The 20768-nt window shown below is 37.5% G+C and overlaps 1 protein-coding gene across 2 annotated transcripts in view; it reads right to left on the bottom strand.

Annotated features, from left to right (window-relative positions):
• Positions 1–4611: 4611 nt before the first annotated feature.
• oys (oysgedart) overlaps positions 4612–20768 on the bottom strand; it is a 119197-nt gene continuing 103040 nt past the window's right edge. Inside the window, exons 10-12 of one of the 2 annotated variants that reach the window (XR_011017622.1) lie at positions 13649–13800; positions 5592–6424; positions 4612–5561 (exon numbers count right to left, since the gene is read on the bottom strand). Coding sequence is in view for 1 of the 2 variants with exons in the window: in XM_067138321.2 (XP_066994422.2) it covers positions 6304–6424; positions 13649–13800 (273 nt within the window). In the remaining variant the exon portion in view is untranslated. Of the gene's footprint in view, positions 6425–13648; positions 13801–20768 lie in introns of both variants that reach the window. The other variant, XM_067138321.2, reaches the window with a different exon arrangement.

Below are 20768 nucleotides of genomic sequence, written 5' to 3'. Positions count from 1 at the left end.
TTAATGAAATCCCACTTTTAACACATATTTACAGAAGTCCTGGCTAAACCTGCCATATGGGGGCTGATGACCTCTATGTTAGACCCCTTTAAACAACAAACATAAATCAATCAAACCTGCCATAAGCACGTGTTATGTAACCCTGCTTTTGATAAATTTCAATTTATGGAAAACTCCTCTGTTAAGGAACAGATCTTACATGGATTTAAAAGAGTGAGTTTTATGTAATAGAAATTTGTAAGTGATATAAATGATTAAGCTTTTTTGATATATATATATAGAAAATGACTACAGACTTCTAAAGGCATCAATGACCAAAATCTTGATCAGCTCAACAGTATGATGTCACTGTTCGAGTGAATTTAAACCTACTCAAACAATGCCAAAGCGAGAGGCAGAGCAGTCTTCATATGAAGATGGCTCTGTGTGAACCAGACAGTAGTGCCCTCTGAGAAGGATTTGCACGCTAGGTCACTGCTCATATTGGTACTGATCAAAGATCAACACTGTGAATTGTGTAGAATGTACATACAAACAAAGCTGACAGTGCCTATCTGTCCTTGTCAAAACATTCTGCAACACTGATATATTTATGCAAGTGATGTACATGAAAACTTGATGAACACAATGTCTACATAACAATATTACATTACAGTACCACTGCTGACAAGAAACTTAAAATAATTATGTTGACACAGGCACAAGAGTTGTGTGTTTTCCATAAACTTACAGGAGTTATTTTCTTTGCTGAAATAAATAGCTGATTGTTCGCAATACCCAACATTATTTTGTGAATTTTTGTATCAAATCGGCTTGCACTCAAGATGACACATGAGCATAACGAGAAATTTGTTGTTCTTGCGTTATGTGTATTTTCAAATCAATGCACCTGCCAAAGCACTTTAGCCAACATCTGCTGATGGAACATGACCACAGTCAAACTGTGTTCACACTGTTCAAAGCACTCTCTTACAGTGCTCGTGACATCACCCTATTCAAGTGGCAGTACTCTTCAAACTGTTTTAGCTTACCATCCCTAATTATGACCATTAAATTATGGTAGCGTAGGACACAATTACACTGTTATTTGATTTAATTTTTTTTTTTTTACATGAATCCAGTTTTAAGGAAAGTTCTTATTTGAGGAACAGATATAAAATCCCAAGAAATTCATTAAAGAGTTTCTACTGGAATAATCTGGTGAACAGAAATATACCATTTGGGCATATGACAAGGGCTTTCACGTAAACAGAGTGGTGTCTAATTAGCTTCTGCAGTTAACCCTATAGTTATAAATAAAACTAAAATACTATTTGAATATACCGTATTTAATTTTTAATACAATTTTTAGTCCCATATTGGGCTAGGTCTTGCAAACGGGTATTTCATATAATAATAATAATAATAATAATAATAATAATAATAATAATAATAATAATAATAATAATAATAATAATAATAATAATAATAATAATAATGGCCTCAGTTGTGGTTTCATGTTTACCTCTCTGATTTCTACAGTAAGGAACCACATTCAGTTGTACCAAATATTCTCAGCTTGTGGCCTCCACAACTTTTTTAAAAATCAAATTCCAAAACGTCTTGTTGGGGTTCAATGTTCCCTCATATTGTGTATTCTTTGATAGCAGCTTTTACTCTGTGATTATGTATAGACTCTCTGGAGTTGATCAGCTGTGTCCTACTTATTAATAATGTGCGTCAGTCGTAGGATGTACCAGTTGGAAATGTGTAGCAGTTGGATGGCAGTTGTACAAGAAGTTAAGATGTAATAAGCTGAGCACTAGCAGAGTGAACGTGTACAGAGATGTAGTATGGCTTGTGATGTTGAATAAACCAGTCTTTTAACTAACAAGAGGTATCGTGGTTGTGTTACACCTCGCATAGCCCGATAGTTCACCTACAAGGTATGAGCCCAGTGACCCAGATCGCCAGTATGCCCCATGTGTTCCAGAAGTTTCCAGAAGATTGACAGAGCTGCAAGGTTCCAGAAAGTTCCAGTGAGTTGTTTTTGGTGTGCTTGCATAGTGAAGGTTAACCAGAGACAATAGCAATGAATGAAATGTATCATATTCATCAGTTTTCGGGTGCAGAGTTTGGGAACTGGTCATTTACAATGAAGAGTGTATTATGTCAAGATCAAGTGTTAGAAGCTATCAAAGTTCCTGATTTTGCTACGAAAACCAAAACTTCTGGTAAGGAGGCAAAAGCCCAGGCGTTGCTCATTGATGGTGTAAGTAATAGTCATCTTAATTTTCTGAAACAGCATAATTCAGCTTATGCAATGTTCAAGAGTTTAGAAGATAATTTTAAAGGTAAAAGGACAAGAAGTCATTTGTGGCTGTTGAATGAAGGTACATATGATGGTTGTAGTTCATTAACAGAACATATTATGAAATTGGAGGATCATTTGTCACAATTGAAGGACGGTGATAGAGAGTTATCTGAGGATGATAAAATAAATCGTCTTTTAGTTTCAATGCCTCGTAGTTATGATTCAGTGGCGACAACTCTTGCAACTTGACCAAACGTAACATTAGACTTTGTGAAAAATCTGTTAGATCTGTTAGGAGAAGAAGAAATCCAGAAGAAACTTCAAATTTCTGTTACCAGAAGAGATCACATTTTTCTCTGCTTTCGATGTGGTAAACCAGGTCATAAACAATATCAGTGTAAAGAACATTCCAATTCTTCATCTAGAAGCTTCTACAGAGGAAGAGAAAAGTTCACTCCAGACAGAAGAAGAAGAAGATCTTCAAGGTCAAGAGGACAGGGTCGAACAAATTCTCGTACTCCAGTTTCTACGGCTCATGGAAATACTTCATGGAAAATAGACAGCAGGGAAAATAAGTTTTAACATTGAAGAAGATGGCAAAGTGTCATTTGATGCAGAAGATGAAAATGAAGTTCAAAGTGAAAGTGGGTCAGTGCGAAACTTAAATTCATGTAACTCTGATAACATTGTGTGTAATGTAGAGGAAAATAAGCAAGTTAATACTGATAGTGATCTTGTTTGGTGTGCGGATTCAGGTTGTTCTGATCATTTTGTGTCTGAATTATGTACCAGAATTCAGAAAAAATCTATTGTCAGTATCAAAGTTGGAGCAGGATGGCTGGAAAGTGATATTTCATAGGAGTAATGTCAAAGCGTTCTTGTACATTCAGGACAGAAAGATGGTTCTCTGTACACAGTTAAGATAAAAGTTGAAAAGTCTGATGCTATCTATGGTAATTCTTTGAAGAATTGTAAACCTAATGAAGAATTAGAGGTGTGGCATAGAAAGTTAGGTCACTTGAATTACAAAAGGATGAGTACTTGAGCAAAGAAAGATCTAGTTAATGGAGTAAGTTTTTTTTTGCTAGGGGCTTTACGTCGCACCAACACAGATAGGTCTTATGGCGACGATGGGATAGGAAAGGCCTAGGAGTTGGAAGGAAGCGGCCGTGGCCTTAATTAAGGTACAGCCCCAGCATTTGCCTGGTGTGAAAATGGGAAACCACGGAAAACCATCTTCAGGGCTGCCGATAGTGGGATTTGAACCTACTATCTCCCGGATGCAAGCTCACAGCCGCGCGCCTTTACGCACACGGCCAACTCACCCGGTAATGGAGTAAGTAGCTTACGAGATGTTAGATTTGAAAATTGTAATTATGAGAATAGTGTTCTTGGAATGATGACTAGACAACCATTTAGTGGTAAAAGAGAAAAGTCAAGTAAGCCCTTAGAGCTTGTTCATACTGATGTGTGTGGTCCAATTAAACCGTTAACATGGAATGGATACGAATATTCTGTAACATTTACTGATGATTTTACACATTTTACTGTGGTCTATCTGACATTGCCTTCGAATAACAGATCAGATGTATGGCTTTGACATGCTCTATTGGTGGAAAAATATCTAATTCCCTCCTTGGGAACTTAGAATTTCCAGTCGCCTTCGAATGTCGACGAACTCTGTAGTGGACATAGCGAGGAAACGATACCAAAGGTGCAATATAATTTCTGGGGAGCATAAATATTGGTAATGGAAAAATCGTGCGTGCTTAATCGCTCGTAATAACAGATGCGTCCCTGATAGGACTCTCGCTGTAACCGAAGGATAATACACAGTTTAATACAGGAATTTTTAAGGGACAGACAACAATTGTCATTATAGCGGGGTTCTCGTTATATGCCGTACTCGCTATAGAGGACTTCTACTGTACATTAAATTTTGTCCCATACCATGGGATGCCATGAGAGCTTCATAAATTCTACCTTCATGACCATATGCTTCAAATACATATTCCATACATTTATCACAAAGGAACATCAAATGTAGGAAACATAGTTAAGCCAAGACAAGAAGGAAAGGGTGACTAATCTAGACGAAGAGGTAACAGATAAATCTTATACCAAACCCAGCAAACTTCTGCAGCAGAAATACATAGAAAAATTGCTTCTCAATAGCAGATATTCTCAATAATGGATGAGGACACAATAAAATAAATATTATTGGATACATTTTCCTGCATAACAGACAACTTTAAGTAATTTTGAGAAACTGAAATCGAATTGGATCAATTCCACACTGTAGACCCCTGCGTACTGTATATCACTAATGTACAAGGGCAAGCATTGTGAGAACATTTTTCAGCAGACCCTTAACTGAAGAGTGTAGGTGTAGCAGGAGTAGAGGTTTGTTTATTGCCAGTTGCAAGGACAGAGCTCTACCCCACCCTTTCAGTCTCCTTTGCGAGCGTTGGCATTTTTTTTTTTTTTTTTTTGTTAATTATCAGCTGCCCATTTTTCAACTCCCCAGATCAGAGCAATTTGTTCATATGTTTGTTATAAGTGGCATCAGTTTTCTTTGTGAGACCTCCACATTCAAGATCTTAAAATAATTTGCTTTCTAAAATGTTTTGAAACAAAATGAGCTGAACATTTGAAGACAAAACTGAAGTGATAAAAAGTGAATGAGAAAGAGAAACTAAGTGTACATAAGATAGCTGCTTACTTTGGCATAGGATAAACACAAATTAGTGAAATGTTGAAGAATCAAGAAACTATTTTAAAGCTTATGTTGGCAATGAAAATCAGGTCAATGAAAGGGCATTTTCAAAAAGATTAGGATTGGCAACAGATAGTTACGTTTGAATGGTTGTTACAGCTAGGGTAAATAACATACTTATGCCCGATTCACTATCCATTTTAGATTTTTCAAACAGCAGACACTTAATAATAATATAAGAGAATTTATTGGACTCCAACCTATTCAATACATTACAGGATGTTAACATTTTTAGTTGGAGTCCAATAAATTCTCTTATATTATTAATGAGATTCTTTCAATATGGAAAATAAAATGATTTTCATTACTTGTAATAGCAGACACTTCCCAATAATGGACATTTTGTAAATCCCCAAAGATATCCACTACTGAGAAGTTTCACTGTATATCTATTGCATTCCTGCCCAAGTTGTTTTTCTTTGCTATTTTTCCTAACCTTTCTTGGCTAGTTTACTGTTATGATCAATTTCTCTTCCAGAGTAAACAACTGTTCTATTTTAAGACAACCAAAATGTTTATAACTTAATGATTATTTACAGATGACCAGTTCACTGCTATGATCTATTTCCCTTTTAGAGTAAACAAATTTTTTAGAAAATTCAAAAACTGCTTATAAACTTCGTTTTGAAAGTAATCAGATTTCAACATATCAACATTAGAGGATAGGAGTAACTTCACAAGCAATGGCATACAAGCATTACACACTATGAGATTTAACTTTATATAAAGTGAACAAATTTGTGTTCCAAAAACACCTAATGAAGCCAAGTAGCATGTTGCTAATTCAAAGCAAGTTTTTAAAGAATAGACTTCAAGCAAAATTATAGCAAGTAGTAATAGTTAAAAGCTGGATGTTGTAGCCATTTCAAGAATCCCTTGACAGTGATGAACATTTATGGATGTAATAGTGTACAGCACACAAGTAGGGACAGACTGTTTTGTCAATCTGGCTGTAAAACCATGAACATGTTTGTACCAGAATTTTCTCAATGAAGAATTCTTTTTTTATAATTTTAAAACCTGGAACAGGACAGGAATGCATTAATAAATCATCCAAAATCATGGTAAATGTATAAAAAATTACACAAGTATGTACAGTACAGTAAAAATTCCGCAGTCATAAAATACCATAAAATTTTCTTAAAGCAGTTCCCTATATAACAGTACTGCTGTGGCAGATAAAACGAATTCCCTAATATATACTTTGTCTATATTAAAAGGCATATATAACTAATCAGTCAAGTTTTCCAGCTGCCACGCCATTGGCGATGACCATTTTCTTGCCTGGGGGAAATATCAGCGGCAGAAGGAACATGGCCAAGATTCCAAGAACGTGAAGCCACAGGTACATGTGCCTAAAACAAAAATAAATAATAAGTAACATATATCCTGTAACATTTCACAAATTTAATTTATGTTCACATAAAAAATTGTAATGAATTAATCAATTAAGCACGAAGTTGCAGCAGTGTCAGTTTATTTGTTTATTTAGAAATATGAAAAGAACACAATGTAGGATAAACACAATGTCAGGTCAAATAAAAAGATAAGAATAATGAAAGGGACACAATAAGAGGAAAAACACAAAGACAGGTCCATGTGGAAAGAGGGAGAAATAGAAAAGACAAAAGGATAAGGACTATCTCCACAACTTCATATACTGCTATCTTCAAATAGACTGGCTCCCCTCTCATCCATTCCAGTTCTTCTACATCCATTTCTTTTCAGTACCTAGTGAGCTAATTTCTGCTTTCCAGCTTCGTCAGAAGGGCGACTTCAACTCACTCTGAGGGACCATTTTGACAGATCTTCAGTCTTGATGGGGAAAGTGTACGATAAGAAGAAAGCCAGATAAACACAAGAAGAGAAACAGATGATTACAGGTGGTAAAAAGACTAGGAACACATGACAAAAGAAAAGGAACTGAATGGGTCCTTTCCATTACTTACAACAGGACAGTGTGGGAAGTAGGAGCAACAGAATAAGGAGACAAGGACAAACGTGAAAACACAAAAAGATAAGGACTGTCTTGACATCTCCATTCACTGCTGCATTTAAACAGACAGGCTTTCTCCTCACCAATCCCAGCAATTCCACATCCATTTCTTCTCATCAGGACGACAGGCTTTAACATTCACTGAGGGGTATTCGGACAGATTTTCAGTTGTGTTGCGAGAAGTGTAAGATAAGAAGAAAGCTGGACAAAGACAGGAAAAGAGACATAACGTAAAAATGATACAATTGGTAAAATTCTACAAACACAGGACAAACCCTGAAGGAAAAAAGGCTGGCCATTCATTGTCTCCACAAGCCACACCTGGAATGCCCTACCTGCTGAAATTAGGAGCATGTCAAATGTAATAGCACTTTAAGAAGCAATGCAGCTGACTGGAATAGAATACAGTAGATATATACGGTGTGTAACAATTAAGCTGTAAATTAACATGATAGTAAATAAGGTAGGTTTAGTAAACCAAGTTAAAACAAATTAGCTACAAGATCAATGTAGTTATAAAAATCTAGTTTAATTGTAAGTAAAATAACTTCATATTTCAAACGCAGGTGAATGTATGGTCAGACAGAACAGCAGGCTTCCTAGCCAGAGTCCCGCCATGTAAAATAAGACATTATAATAAATAGACAAACACCAGCAACAGAGGGTGGTTGACCGAGAAACAAAGATAGATGGATTGGCTGAGCAGGCATTCACCCTGTCACTCCAGAACTGCCAGAGCCAATCTCTTAAAAGCTCCATAGATTATGATATCCTAATACACGCAAACAGAAAACAAACTTAGGTAATTTGTTATGAACAACATGAAGTTACAGTATATCATTCAGACTCAAACTGGAAAATATTAAGAGCTATATGAACTACCACCACCACCACCACCACCACCACCACAGTAGAACCTCGATAATCGAAATCTGTTAATTCAAAATCCCGCCAAATTCGAAGAAGCTCTCACTCCCAGAAACATGAGGTACAGTTTTGCATGTTATTTAAATAGTTTAATTCGAAATACGGATAGTTCGTAATTCGAAGAACAATGTTGGTCCCACTACCAAAATTGGGACTTAATTCAAAACTGCCTTTATATATTTTTTAAAATAGGATTTTACACAGTAATTTAAATTCAAAATTTCTCCGTGTCCCATGACAGAATGTGTCTTCCAGAACGTGCAGGGCTACTTTTAGCACTTTCGCTCACTTCAATGTGTCTACGAGAGTAATCCCAAAAATAATGTAGTCCATTTTTTTATAAATACAGAAATCTGTTCGTGTGGCTGTTGGTCACAATATTGTGAAGAGTTTCCCGCGCTCGCATATAAAAATGCGCACGCCACGCTGAGGCACTCAGTCTTGGCTTGGCAGCCGTTGAGAATGGAGCTCCCGTTGGATGTTACCGCCAAGTGCGAAGTGCACGCAGTTATTCGGTTTTGAGCGCAAAAGGTACTAGACCAATTGAAATCCATCGCCAATTGACGGAAGTGTATGGGGAGCCGTGCTTGGATGTCAAAAACGTTCGTAAGTGGTGTAGAGAATTTGCAGCTGGTTGGACTGAAATTCATGACGAACGAACAAAGGAGCGGAAGACCGTCAATTTCCATCGAGACAGTCGTGAAGGTTGAGCAAATCATGTGTGAAGACCAGCGGATCACCCTGGATGATCTCTGCACTTTGGTTCCCGAGGTTTCCCGAAGCGCCGCTCACAACTTCCTGAACAGCATGGCGGCAAGCTGGTATGACATGGGCATACAAAAACTGTTACAATGTCTACAAATATGCAGCGACCGAAATGGTGTTTATGTAGTAAAATAGCTAAATGTTCAAGCTGTAAAATGATGTGAACCATTGTAGAAATAATACAGGTCTGTGTGTTAAAAAAAAAAATAGGAGACCTTATTTTTTTGGATTACCTTCATACAATGTGCTTCATATTTGCTAAGTTCGAGTGAAATCTTAATTCTTTGTATTCAGTGTTTTAAGGAACGCCATATCACGTACCGGTAGCAGGCAGTGTGCGGAGAAACAATCCGCCAACATTGAGGAGGTTGAACCTTAAAAATCTTATCTCTGTGATCTCAGTTCAATACAGAAACAAAAATGAAGTTTATATCTTTGAATAACTTGTCAAAAAAAGCGTGGTTCATATAATCAATTCATATGCACCAAACAGTATTGTCAATGCAATGAAACTGCATTGTTCCTTTTTAATGCCAAGCCCAAATGGATTTATGGTTTTAAAGGAGAGAAGCATCAGGCGGAAAATCATACAAGGGTGGGGGTTGTTGTACTGTGTTGCAATCCACATGGAAATGAAATACTTCCTCCCCTTCACAGGAAAGTTTGATAAGCCACGATGTTTTAAGGGTGTCTGGCAGTTTCCATGCAAGTACAAAGCAAACAATACAGTAATCCAAAAAAATAAAGCAGTTGCACAGGGGAGCCAGCATAATTTGTCCTCAACGTTGAATCATTTATTTTTTCTCTTTCCTTGCGTGAGGTTCCGTTTGCCACAGTTTTATCCAAGTGTATTATTTGAATAATGTAAATGCACCTTGTTGGATACAATTTGGAAATAGTTTTTTCCATGGCATTTGAAAGGTTTAAACTGTGAATCAAGACGATTGCATGCATTAAAAGGTCATAGAATACCTTGTGACGTAGCAAGGGTTGGCATTCCTGAATTACGAGAGAAGTGCCATGGCAGGAAATTGTACAAGGATAAAGTCACTGTACTGTGTTGCAATGCAGCCGGAAGCGAGAGACTTTCTCCCCTCGTCATAGGAAAGTTCTATAAGCCGCGATGTTTTAAGGACATCAGTTACTTTCCGTGGAAGTACAAGGCATCTAAAATGCATACAGGACAGTAATCTAATGAATAAAGCACTTGCACAGAGGAGCCAGCATAGATTTCTCCTCGTCTTTGAATCATGCTTTTCTTTCTTTCGTTCTTTCTTTCTTTCATTGCATGAGGTTATGTTTGCCAGCTAGTTGTCCAAGTGCATTATTTGAATACTGTAGATGCACCTTGTCGGATACATTTTCAAAATAGGTTTTTTTTTTTTTCCCCCATAGCATTTGAAAGGTTTAAACTGTGAATCAAGGTTAACTGCATGCAGTAACGGGTTTTAAAATATTCTGTGACATGGCAAAGGTTGGCATTTCTGAATTAAAGAGTTGGCGAGTAATTCGAAATCGCGTAATTCGAAGTCAATTTTTGCGTCCCAATGTCTTCAAATTAACAAGGTTTTTACTACTATTGCGAGGCGTGTTTAAGTAAGGTCCGTTTGAAAATAAGTACACAACGAAAGGTTATTTCAAAAAAGTAAATTTATTTTCAGAAAGTACATACTTCACTCTATCTTTCGACATAGTTGCCAAGTTTGTTCAAACACTTATCATACCTCATAACCAATTTTAAAACACCCTCTTCATAGAAACTTACCGCCTGCTCCGATAACCAAGAGTGCACTGCCGTTTTCACATCGTCGTCATCATTGTAATCGTTGCCACTGAGGTGATGTTTGAGGTGGAGGAACAGATGGTAATCGCTCGGCGCAAGATCAGGACTGTAGGTAGGGTGGTCTAAAACTTCCCAGCCAAAACTGTCCAATAAATTGCGGGTCTGACCTGCAGTGTGAGATCTTGCATTGTCATGGAGAAGGACAATTCCCTTTGTCAGCATGCCGTGTCTTTTGTTTTGAATCGCTCTGCGTAGCTTTCTCAGGGTTTGGAAGTATGCTTCTGCATTGATAGTGGTTCCTCGTTGCATGAAGTTGACCAACAAAACACCATGCCTATCCCAAAACACCGACGCCATGATTTTGTGCGGGGACAGAGTCTGTTTGGCCTTCACCATTATAGGTGAGTGTGTGTGTCTCCATTCGGGCGTGATATGCGAAACCCATGTTTCGTCTCCAGTTACGATCTGACTCAAGAAGCCGTCACCTTCTTTGTCATAACGAGTCAACAACTTCATCACACACTCAAATCTTTGGTTTTTGTGGTCCTCTGTTAGGAGTTTTGGGACCCAGCGGGAGCACAGTTTCCTAAACTTTAGGTGTTCAGAAACAATGTTGTAAAGCACTGATCTTGACACGTCAAAAAAAATTCGTTTGAGAGACCTGTTATTGTGAAACATCTGTTCTCACGAATCTTTGCTTCAACTGAAGCCACCAAATCATCTGTAATCAAAGAAGGGCGACCGGAGCGGTCCTCATCATAGACATCACGGCCATCTTTGAATTGTCGTACTCACTTCTGCACTTTGCTTCCACTCATAACAGTATCACCGTACACTTCGCAAATCTGTCAATGAATTTCTGCAGCTGACAGGTTCCTTGCTGACAAAAAGCGTATCACTGACTGAACATCATACGCGGCGGGCGAGTTGATAGTCTTAAACATTTTGAAAGCAAAAAACAGAACCATACAGGTTAGCTACAGAGTTGAAACTGAGCACAGTTATTCCTGAGGCATGCCGGTACATGATGCATATGCTCGTTGCGATATGCACATGAACTACTAGTGTCTACAACAAAACGGACCTTACTTAAAAAACATGCTTCGTACTACTACTATTTTTATGACTGCATAGGATCACTTTAGTCAGTCCATTATCCAAGTCTCTTCAAAGGGGCTGTTCAGGCCTTGTGGCCTTCCTTTCTCATGTGTTCTGGTCTTTGAGCCCTTTCTGATGTTAAAAATATTTCTGCTGTTTCTTTCTTGTGAGTGTGGAACACTACCATCAATAGACTGAGCTAACAGACTATGATCCTATCCCAGCAGTTTATCATGAATTGATAGCTGTGAAGCATTACTCATTTTTCTATACTGTAGACATAAGTTGGTAAATCTTTTACATTACCACACTGGCTCAAATACAATACTATTGTTTTTATGTTAAAATTTATAGTACAAATATTTCTTGAGTTTCAACTATATTTTCCAATTACGGCTAGTGATTTATTGTTGCCAGGCTTGGCATCACTGCATCCAATTTTGCATAAACCTTATTGTAGGCTTTGCAAGAGGCAAAACGTATTTTCTTTAAGAATAATGTACAGGAAGGAGAAAAAAATGTTTGGTGTTTACGAGTGTAACACCGATGGAAAGACAAAGAAAAGTTACAGAATACCGACACATCAAGAAAAGCATTCAGAGGAACCCAGACAGGAAAGTTTAAAAACCTTCCAGGTTTGTTACTGAACTGCTGCAGGAAATATGAAACCGAGTTATCTGAGTTAGTCGTAAAGTTATTAGAATGAAGGCACTGGAGGTGGAACAAGAGTTAAAAGTTCCCATAACTCAGGCTGATGTAAACAAATGATAAGGCATTTGGTACTGTTTATGACATTGCATGCACTACTACTGCTCAATGCATACTGGCAGATTACACCCATAAATTGGTCACCTACCCACATCGCACAATAAAACATGAAAATTCACAACATTTTATATTAAAATAAATTATCTTAGTAATAGCACAGATTGAATATATTTTAATTAGGTCAGTTATTTAATTTTTCTTGTAAATACCATAAAAAATTCAGGGTCGTCTCATGTGTGAGGCTATCTTATGTTCTGGTCTGGCCCCGTGGTGTAGGGGGCAATGCATCCGCCTGTCACCCGGTGGCCCCGGGTTTGATTCCTGGCCGGGTTAGGGTTTTTTAATTGTAATGATTAATATCCCTGGCCTGGGGACTGGGTGTTTGTGACGTCCTTAATCTTCCTTTCCTCACACACAACATTCCACACTACCGCCATTCTAATTACACGCAGGTTCATACAACATGGTGCCAGTAGGGGCAAAAGATCCACATGGGTCGACACCCCCAAACAAATAGCATTAATATTTAAAAAACAAATAAAAAATCTTATATTCTGGCCAGTATGGTATTTCAGTCAACTCATTTCCAAAGCTTGCTTTCAAAATTTTGCATGTTGTTAGCACCCTTAGTACACAGGGTCTCTTGACATTTAAATGCCTCATAGCTTACAGGTACACAGTTTAACAATCTAAAGCTGTAACCTTTAGTGGTGCATGCCCCGCTTTATAAGCCTTGCTTCAGGAGTAGCAGATCATAAAGTGTTGTACTTCACACCTATTCATTTGTTTGCATTCATCACTCCCCTTGGACGTTTCATAACATTTGTTGTCAGCACATCCAGCAAGTTCCCTCATAAATGGAAGCTATTTCAACTCAGCTGAGGCCCCATAAACATTTGTGTTCCTATTCTGAGAGTCAAGTTATTGATGATGGTTGAACAAAATCAGTTCATTGCAGTAAATTTAAGAAAAAAAGAAAAAAAAATCAGTGGTGAAGACTAAACATTCATGGTTAATTCACAGAAATCAGAAGACTTAAATAGATACTGAATGTATCTTACAATGCAGAACAAATTTTACACAAGCATATCATAGTTTAAGCACAAATGTCTTCAAAATAAACTTCTGAGAAGTTAACATGGATATTTCCTAACATTCCAGAATGATAAGAGACAGTTGACTTACATAGATCTAACTTTGTTATGATATTAAGTATTTCAACTGTTTCCATCTTACACTTACCAATACAGGAGGATACAAGGCCAGAACTCTAGCAGAATGAATGGAAAAGTGATGTATGCCATGACTATACGAGTTGTCAGAAATGTCAAGGTATCATAAAATATCTTGCGAGTTCTGGATCCCAGAAAATAATGACGAATACTGCGTCGTACCTGCAAAAAACACAGTAAAACATATTATGCTACATCCTAAATTGTACAAAAGCAACAATCTACATTAATAAATAACATTTTATGGTTTTCATTTATTAAGTTAAACAATCCAATATGAGTAAATATAACATTCTTTTCCTCTATGAACGAATTTGAAGCTTGAAACTTGAATGATAATGGGCAAAGAAAAATAATACAGTACAGTGCAATTAATCTAAACTACTTGGGGACCACAACCTGATCAGGTTTCAAGATTTTTCGATTAACCAAAATCTTTCCTATAATATAAATTAAAAATTCACTGTAAGGTTTAATGGCATGCCTGCTATATACAAGTGCTGACAGATGGAAGTGAAATGGTGTGAGTACCCTGTTGCTATTTTTTTTTTTTTTTTTTGCTAGGGGCTTTACGTCGCACCGACACAGATAGGTCTTATGGCGACGATGGGACAGGAAAGGCCTAGGAGTTGGAAGGAAGCGGCCGTGGCCTTAATTAAGGTACAGCCCCAGCATTTGCCTGGTGTGAAAATGGGAAACCACGGAAAACCATTTTCAGGGCTGCCGATAGTGGGATTCGAACCTACTATCTCCCGGATGCAAGCTCACAGCCGCGCGCCTCTACACGCACGGCCAACTCGCCCGGTGTTGCTATTTTTAGGACCACTGAATGTCTGCATGATGTGTCATAAAATGCCTGTGCTATATGTGCAGGCACTGATTCAGTTGACAGCTGTTATTGTGTCAGTTTGAGCAGACATTGTGAGCATTAGTGCCGTAGGTATTAACTGTAAAGTGTAGTGTTTCGCCAGGATTTGAACAATTTTGTACATCATCATCATCATCCAAAAAAGCTGAGACACAAAACTCACCAAACACTTGCACTAGGGATGATTAAGTCCTTATATGGTTTACCAGGGAGCACTAGAAAGGTATACCTTTAAGTGGACCTCTTATTCAAGAGAAGGCTGACCATCTCAAATTAATAAACAGTCAAGATTCTTCATTCGCTGCACGTAGCGTGTCCTTCTCGTATGTCCATACGATTGTAAATGTTTAATTCTAAGTTTTCCAACAGACTCCTGTCCAATCCAATTTTTTGCTAGATATTCTCATTCCTTGTCTTCTCGAGACAGGAATGAAGGAAATTCATTTCAGTGGCCTGTAGGAGACTTTTTGCAGGTCCAGTCGAAGTTGCTCCTTTCAGTCCGTATGTTAAAATTGGTAAAAGGTATGTCCTGTACAGTGTGATGTTGGAGGCTTGGGGAAATGCGTCATCCCAAAGTAGCTGACGAATGGAGTGGTAGAATTCTGATGCAGCTTGTATCCTATTGTCTATTTCTTGGTTTATGGTATTGTCAGAAGAAACAAGCTCCCTAAGTATTTAAAGTTATTATTAATAACTACCTCATTTTGCACTTGTAGGTGGGCTGCTTCAGAATTTCAAATCACCACAAAACCAACAGTTTTAGTTCGGTTGATGATCATTTCCATTCTTTCAAATTTTTCCTGTCAAAGATTTAGCTTGAACTTCTGCTTCTGTTTCACCCCAGAGCATAACATCAGAAAGTACAAGTGCATTTATTGTCTCATCCTTCCTTTTTACTGTTTTTATTTCTTCATCCATTATAACAATGAAGAGAAGTGGTGATAGACAACTTCCTTGTTGAATTCTGCTCTTGGTTTCAACTCAACTTTATCTGGCTCCTTGAATTTGCACACAGCTTTTTGTCTCTTGACAGTTTCCTTAAATAAGAAATTATATTAAGAAATAAAAACTGAGACATGGATGGATTTCTGGAATAACACAGTAGAAACTAAACAAGAAATGTGCAGATAAAACAGAAGATAAATTCAGCCATTACAAAGTTGTGTGGAAACAAGCAGCAAAAACCTTCCGACAGGCAAAATAAAACCAAATCATGGAACAAATCCAGACCATTGATTCTGAATTTAAGAGGAATAGGCTTAATAATACAAATTTTTATTAGACCTACAAACAAAAATTGAATGGCTATAAACCACCAAGTCCAAGCTTTAGGAAAAATTGGAAACTGGCAGTGAATAATAAAGAAAACTGTGGCATTCTAGCAAAATGTTTGAGAAACTGCTTAACAATGAAGGACTCGTGGATAAATGGCCAAGAGGGTCTCCAAAATAAAGATTCACTTCCACCAAATAGGGAAGAAATTTGAAAGATAATTGTGGAATTATTATTAAAGAACTCTAAAGCCTCTGCAGAACGCTCAATAACAGCAGATATGTTCAAAAGTGGTGGTGAAATCACAATCAAGATGTTAGGTTTAGAAGTGGCAAAAAATTGTAACACAGAAAAGATACCTGACAAATGGAAACATTACAATAGAAATTTCAGGAATACATACAAGGTGGAACTGATTCATATAAATATATCATAGAAATCTGTATATCATAGAAATTTCAAGAATACATATTAGGTGGAGCTGATTCACATAAATATACTATAGAAATTTCAGAAATACATACTAAGTGGAACTGATTCATATAAATATGAACAATGATTAAATGCCCTAATCATATTAACAAAAGGAACAACGTTCTAGAAATTAATATTTAATTCAGTACGTCAGATGGTGTATAAAGACTGAAGATAAAATTTTTTAAAAGGAACACCTTGTACTCTTCAAGGCTATTCACTTATATTTTAGTTATACAAAATCTTTTTGACACACAAGAAAATGTATTTTATGACGTGTCTAACATCTTAAAAGATATGTATTTTAATCACACATATTTTAATGTATATATATATATAATTGTATAATTTCAGAACATTAGACAGCAAGCTCTGTATATGTTTCTATACTGCATAAATATTTCATGTAATCACTTATAATACCTTGCAAAATTTTTCATTGGCTGATGATGGCATGGGAGATGCCGAAACTGGTACCATAATGATAATAAAAATGTGATATTTTAATTAAGTCACTATGTTAATGTACTGAACAGGTGGAAACCCTTCATTCTTATTCAACATTGTAAATTTAGATTCAATATGGACCATAATGAAATTCTTAACATTAAATGTGGAGTATTACTCAATATCTTAGCAGAATTTGGAGTGAACCAGAAAACAACACACATCAGAGAAACCTTAATACACACAATCAAAAGTTCAATTCATGGAAGAATTTTTTAAGTTGTTCGAAACTAAAACTTTTTTTTTGCCATTTTCTTTACGTCGCACTGACACAGACAGGTCTTATGGCGACTATGGGACCGGAAAGGCCTAGGAATTGAAAGGAAGCGGCCATGGCCTTAAGGTACAGCCCCAGCATTTGCCTGGTGTGAAAACTGGAAACCATGGAAAACCATCTCCAGGGCTGCTGACAGTGGGATTCTAACCCACTATCTCCCGGATGTGAGCTCACAGCTGTGCGCCCCTAACCGCATGGCCAACTCGCCCAGTGAAATTAAAACTGGAGTCAGGGTGATGGGTTATCACCAGTTCTCTTCAACTGTGTGTTGGAGAAGTTATCTGTGAATGGGAAGAACAACTTTCGAAGAAAGGATTATTACACCAATTACAGTACACACTGGAGGATTGAAGAGCAGTGTCAAGATCAATTGCCTAGCATTTGCTGATGACCTAGCAATTTTGTTCAGAAACCGACACAGCTATAGAACGAATAAATCTACTCAAAGAACAAGAAGGAAGCCGCAGGAAGCAGGACTCTAAATTTCCTTTGAAAACACAAAGCTAACTGTAGTAAGGATGTAAAGGAGAGGGCACATAAGTCTCTGATAAGACCCCAACTAGAGTATGGTTAAGGTGTATGGGACCTTCACCAGGATTACCTGATTCAAGAACTGGAAAGGATCCAAAGAAAAGCAGCTTGATTTGTTCTGGGTGATTTCCGACAAAAGAGTAGCGTTACAGAAATGTTGCAAAGTTTCGGCTGGGAAGAATTGGGAGAAAGAAGACAAGCTGCTTGACTAAGTGGTATGTAATACCAATATAAATGGTCCGTTATTGGATATTATAAACTTTCCAGCTAACTCATTCCTGGTTGCCAGCGTTTCGCTCCAATGTGCTAAGTTGGGCTCATTAGTTGATAAATAGCACACCCACCAAGACACATGACTAGTGCATACCGTGGAGGCCACTGCGTAAGCTACTTTGAGCCACCGGCAGTGCCAATGCACTATGAGAGACTTTGTCTCATTACCAAAAATTGATGCCTGCCTGGCCATCAGATGATACAGTTATCATTGGTATTGGTATTATAAATGTACTCATTCGGGACAAATATTTCAGGTTCCATAAGGGAATCAACATGTGGTATGTTCTGAGCTGTGAGCAAAGAGATGGCATGGAATGACATTAGTAGGCGAATAAGTTTGAGTGGCGTCTTTAAAAGTAGGAAAGATCATCATCATCATCATCTTCCTTCCAAGTATTGGGCCATGTGACCCGTTACGGCCTTGCATTTTACTTTTTGCAAGACTTGAAAGCAATCAAATGTCCTTCCGACGGGTTGCTAGCCTGAAGGAAGTAAGACCATTGGTGGGGCTGCCACCTCTCAGCTAATGGACTAGCTGAAATCACAGCATTTCCTCCATAATGGATGTAACGGTTATACCGCTGTGACTCTGTCAACAGGGCTGGGAACAGGTTTTTTCATCTCGGGAAGGTGAGGTTGGCGTTTGGGCAGGAGAGGTTATGTCATAATCATCATCATCATCCTTCCAAGTACTGGGCCATGTGGCCTGTTACGGTCTTGCATTTTCTTTCCATCACTTCATTGGACGTCCTATAGATCTCTGTCCTCTTGGCTGATAGCGTAGGATCTCCTTTGGTAGTCTTCCAGATTCCATCCTTTGAACATGACGTTTCCAGTTTTCTTGGTAATCATGGATGTAATTGATTACTGATTTCACATTCAGTCCCTTAAGCACATCTTCATTTCTTATACGATCCCATTTTGTATAGCCTGCTGTTCTGCGCATGAATGTCATTTCACGTGCTGTAATTCTGGAAATGTCTTTGAGTTCTTATTGTCCATGCCTCACTGCCGTAGCAAAGCGTTGGTCTGGCTAAAGTGTTATAAAGACGTAAGCGAGTGTGTTTTTGGACAAGAGATGGCTTCATGATATGATTTATGATTCCTGTTGTTCTGGTAAATTTGGTTATTTTTGCAGAGATATCAATTTCCCCTTGGTAAGATAAATTGTATCCCAGATAATTGAATTCGTTGACTCTTTCCAAAATTTTATTATCTAAACAGATTTTACTTGGGATAGGGTAGGAAAGATCACAATATGAAGATGAAGTTGGAATTCAAGAGGACAAATTAGGGCAAATATTCATTTATAGAACGGGGAGTTTGGGACTGGAATAACTTGCCATGGAAGATATTCAATAAATTTCCAGTTTCTTTGAAATTATTTAAGAAAAGGCTAGGAAAACAACGGATAGGGAATCTTGCCACCTGGATGACTGCCCTAAATGCAGATCAGTATTGATTGATTGATACATAGATAGATAGATAGATTGATTGATTGATTGATTGATTGATAGATATGGTAGGATTGAGAGAGTTGAGAGCTTCAGATATCTTTGCAAGGTCATCCAAATGAAAGCATGAAAGGGAAGCCAACAATAGCAGGCGGGAAAAGATTGTCACTGCTTTCGTAGAACTCACAACCTTTATAAGAAAAAAGATCTCATTACAGGTGAAGATCAGACAGTTCAACACTGCGATTAAAACGGAATGTCTATTTGCTAGTGAGTGCCACCGAATGACTGGGAAGGCTGGTCGAAGAGACACTGAGAAGGTTGAGAGAAAAATTATTCGCAGGATAATGAATCTAAAAATTGTAAATGGACAATATAGGTTAAAGGGACATGAACTGTATCGGGTAAATGAATGACTGATGGAGACCATTAGGAAAAAAAAAGGCAAATTCTTTGGACACCTCTTCAGAATGGATGGAAAGCAATTGAAAAAACAAATATTTCGTATACTTGATAGTAAACCTAAGTTTCTGACTGCTGGTTCCACGAGGTGAAGGACTTCAAGGCTGGACTAACGTGAGAGGACACCTCAAATCAAACATAGTACCAGTTACAAATCAACAACTTCAAGGGCTTCCATGACGAACAAAAATAGAACAGTGGTTGGACGATGGAGAGATGGCAGGCTGCAGGAAAAGAATGCAGTGAATCTGGGCAGCAAAAAATAAAATTTTAAAAATTAAATAAATAAATAAATAAATAAATAAATAAATAAAATCAAAAAATAAATAAATAAAATCAAAAAATAAATAAATAAAATTAAAAAATTAAATATCCAAAAATGTGTAAATTAATTAATTTACCAGTTCAAGCATTGTTCTTGATCAACAATGCTCTATCTCATTTAAATGAGAGTGAACTAACTTGTGACGTAAAGGCTGGTTTCCTTCCTCCCAATGTTACACCTTTATTGCAACCAATGGATTAAGGAGTTTTGCAAAATATAAAAGTTGTCTACAATAAAACGATTTCTCAGGTCCCTAATGGAAGGAAATGAGGACAGTTCACTTTCCCTGCTTTAAAAAATTAAAGCAGTAAATATTAACAAGATTTTATATTGGGCTGCCAAATATTAGGGCTGTGTAAACAAACAGAGGATGAGAAAAATCTTGGAAAATATTATGGCCAACTCTCACCTGCAACAATGAAAATTCAGAGCTGGGAAAGGAGGCAGAAAAATCTGCTTCAGCTTGTTCAACAATTTCCTGGGTGTGAAGAATCAGATGTAATCCACATCAATGAGTGGATGACAGTAAATGGTGAAAGCCATGAAAACTTGATGGACGAGGAAATGGTCGCGGCTGTTACTCAGCAAGACATTGAGCAGGATGTAGAAGGGTGTGATGACAGAAACAGGTGGTGATAAGGAACAGCTTGTGTGTTACATGTAAATGCTGCAGTGGCACTCAAC

The sequence above is a fragment of the Anabrus simplex genome, chromosome 1, assembly GCF_040414725.1.
Source record: "Anabrus simplex isolate iqAnaSimp1 chromosome 1, ASM4041472v1, whole genome shotgun sequence".
NCBI classification, from domain to species: Eukaryota; Metazoa; Arthropoda; class Insecta; order Orthoptera; family Tettigoniidae; genus Anabrus; species Anabrus simplex.
This window is presented reverse-complemented; position numbering and strand designations above follow the sequence as displayed.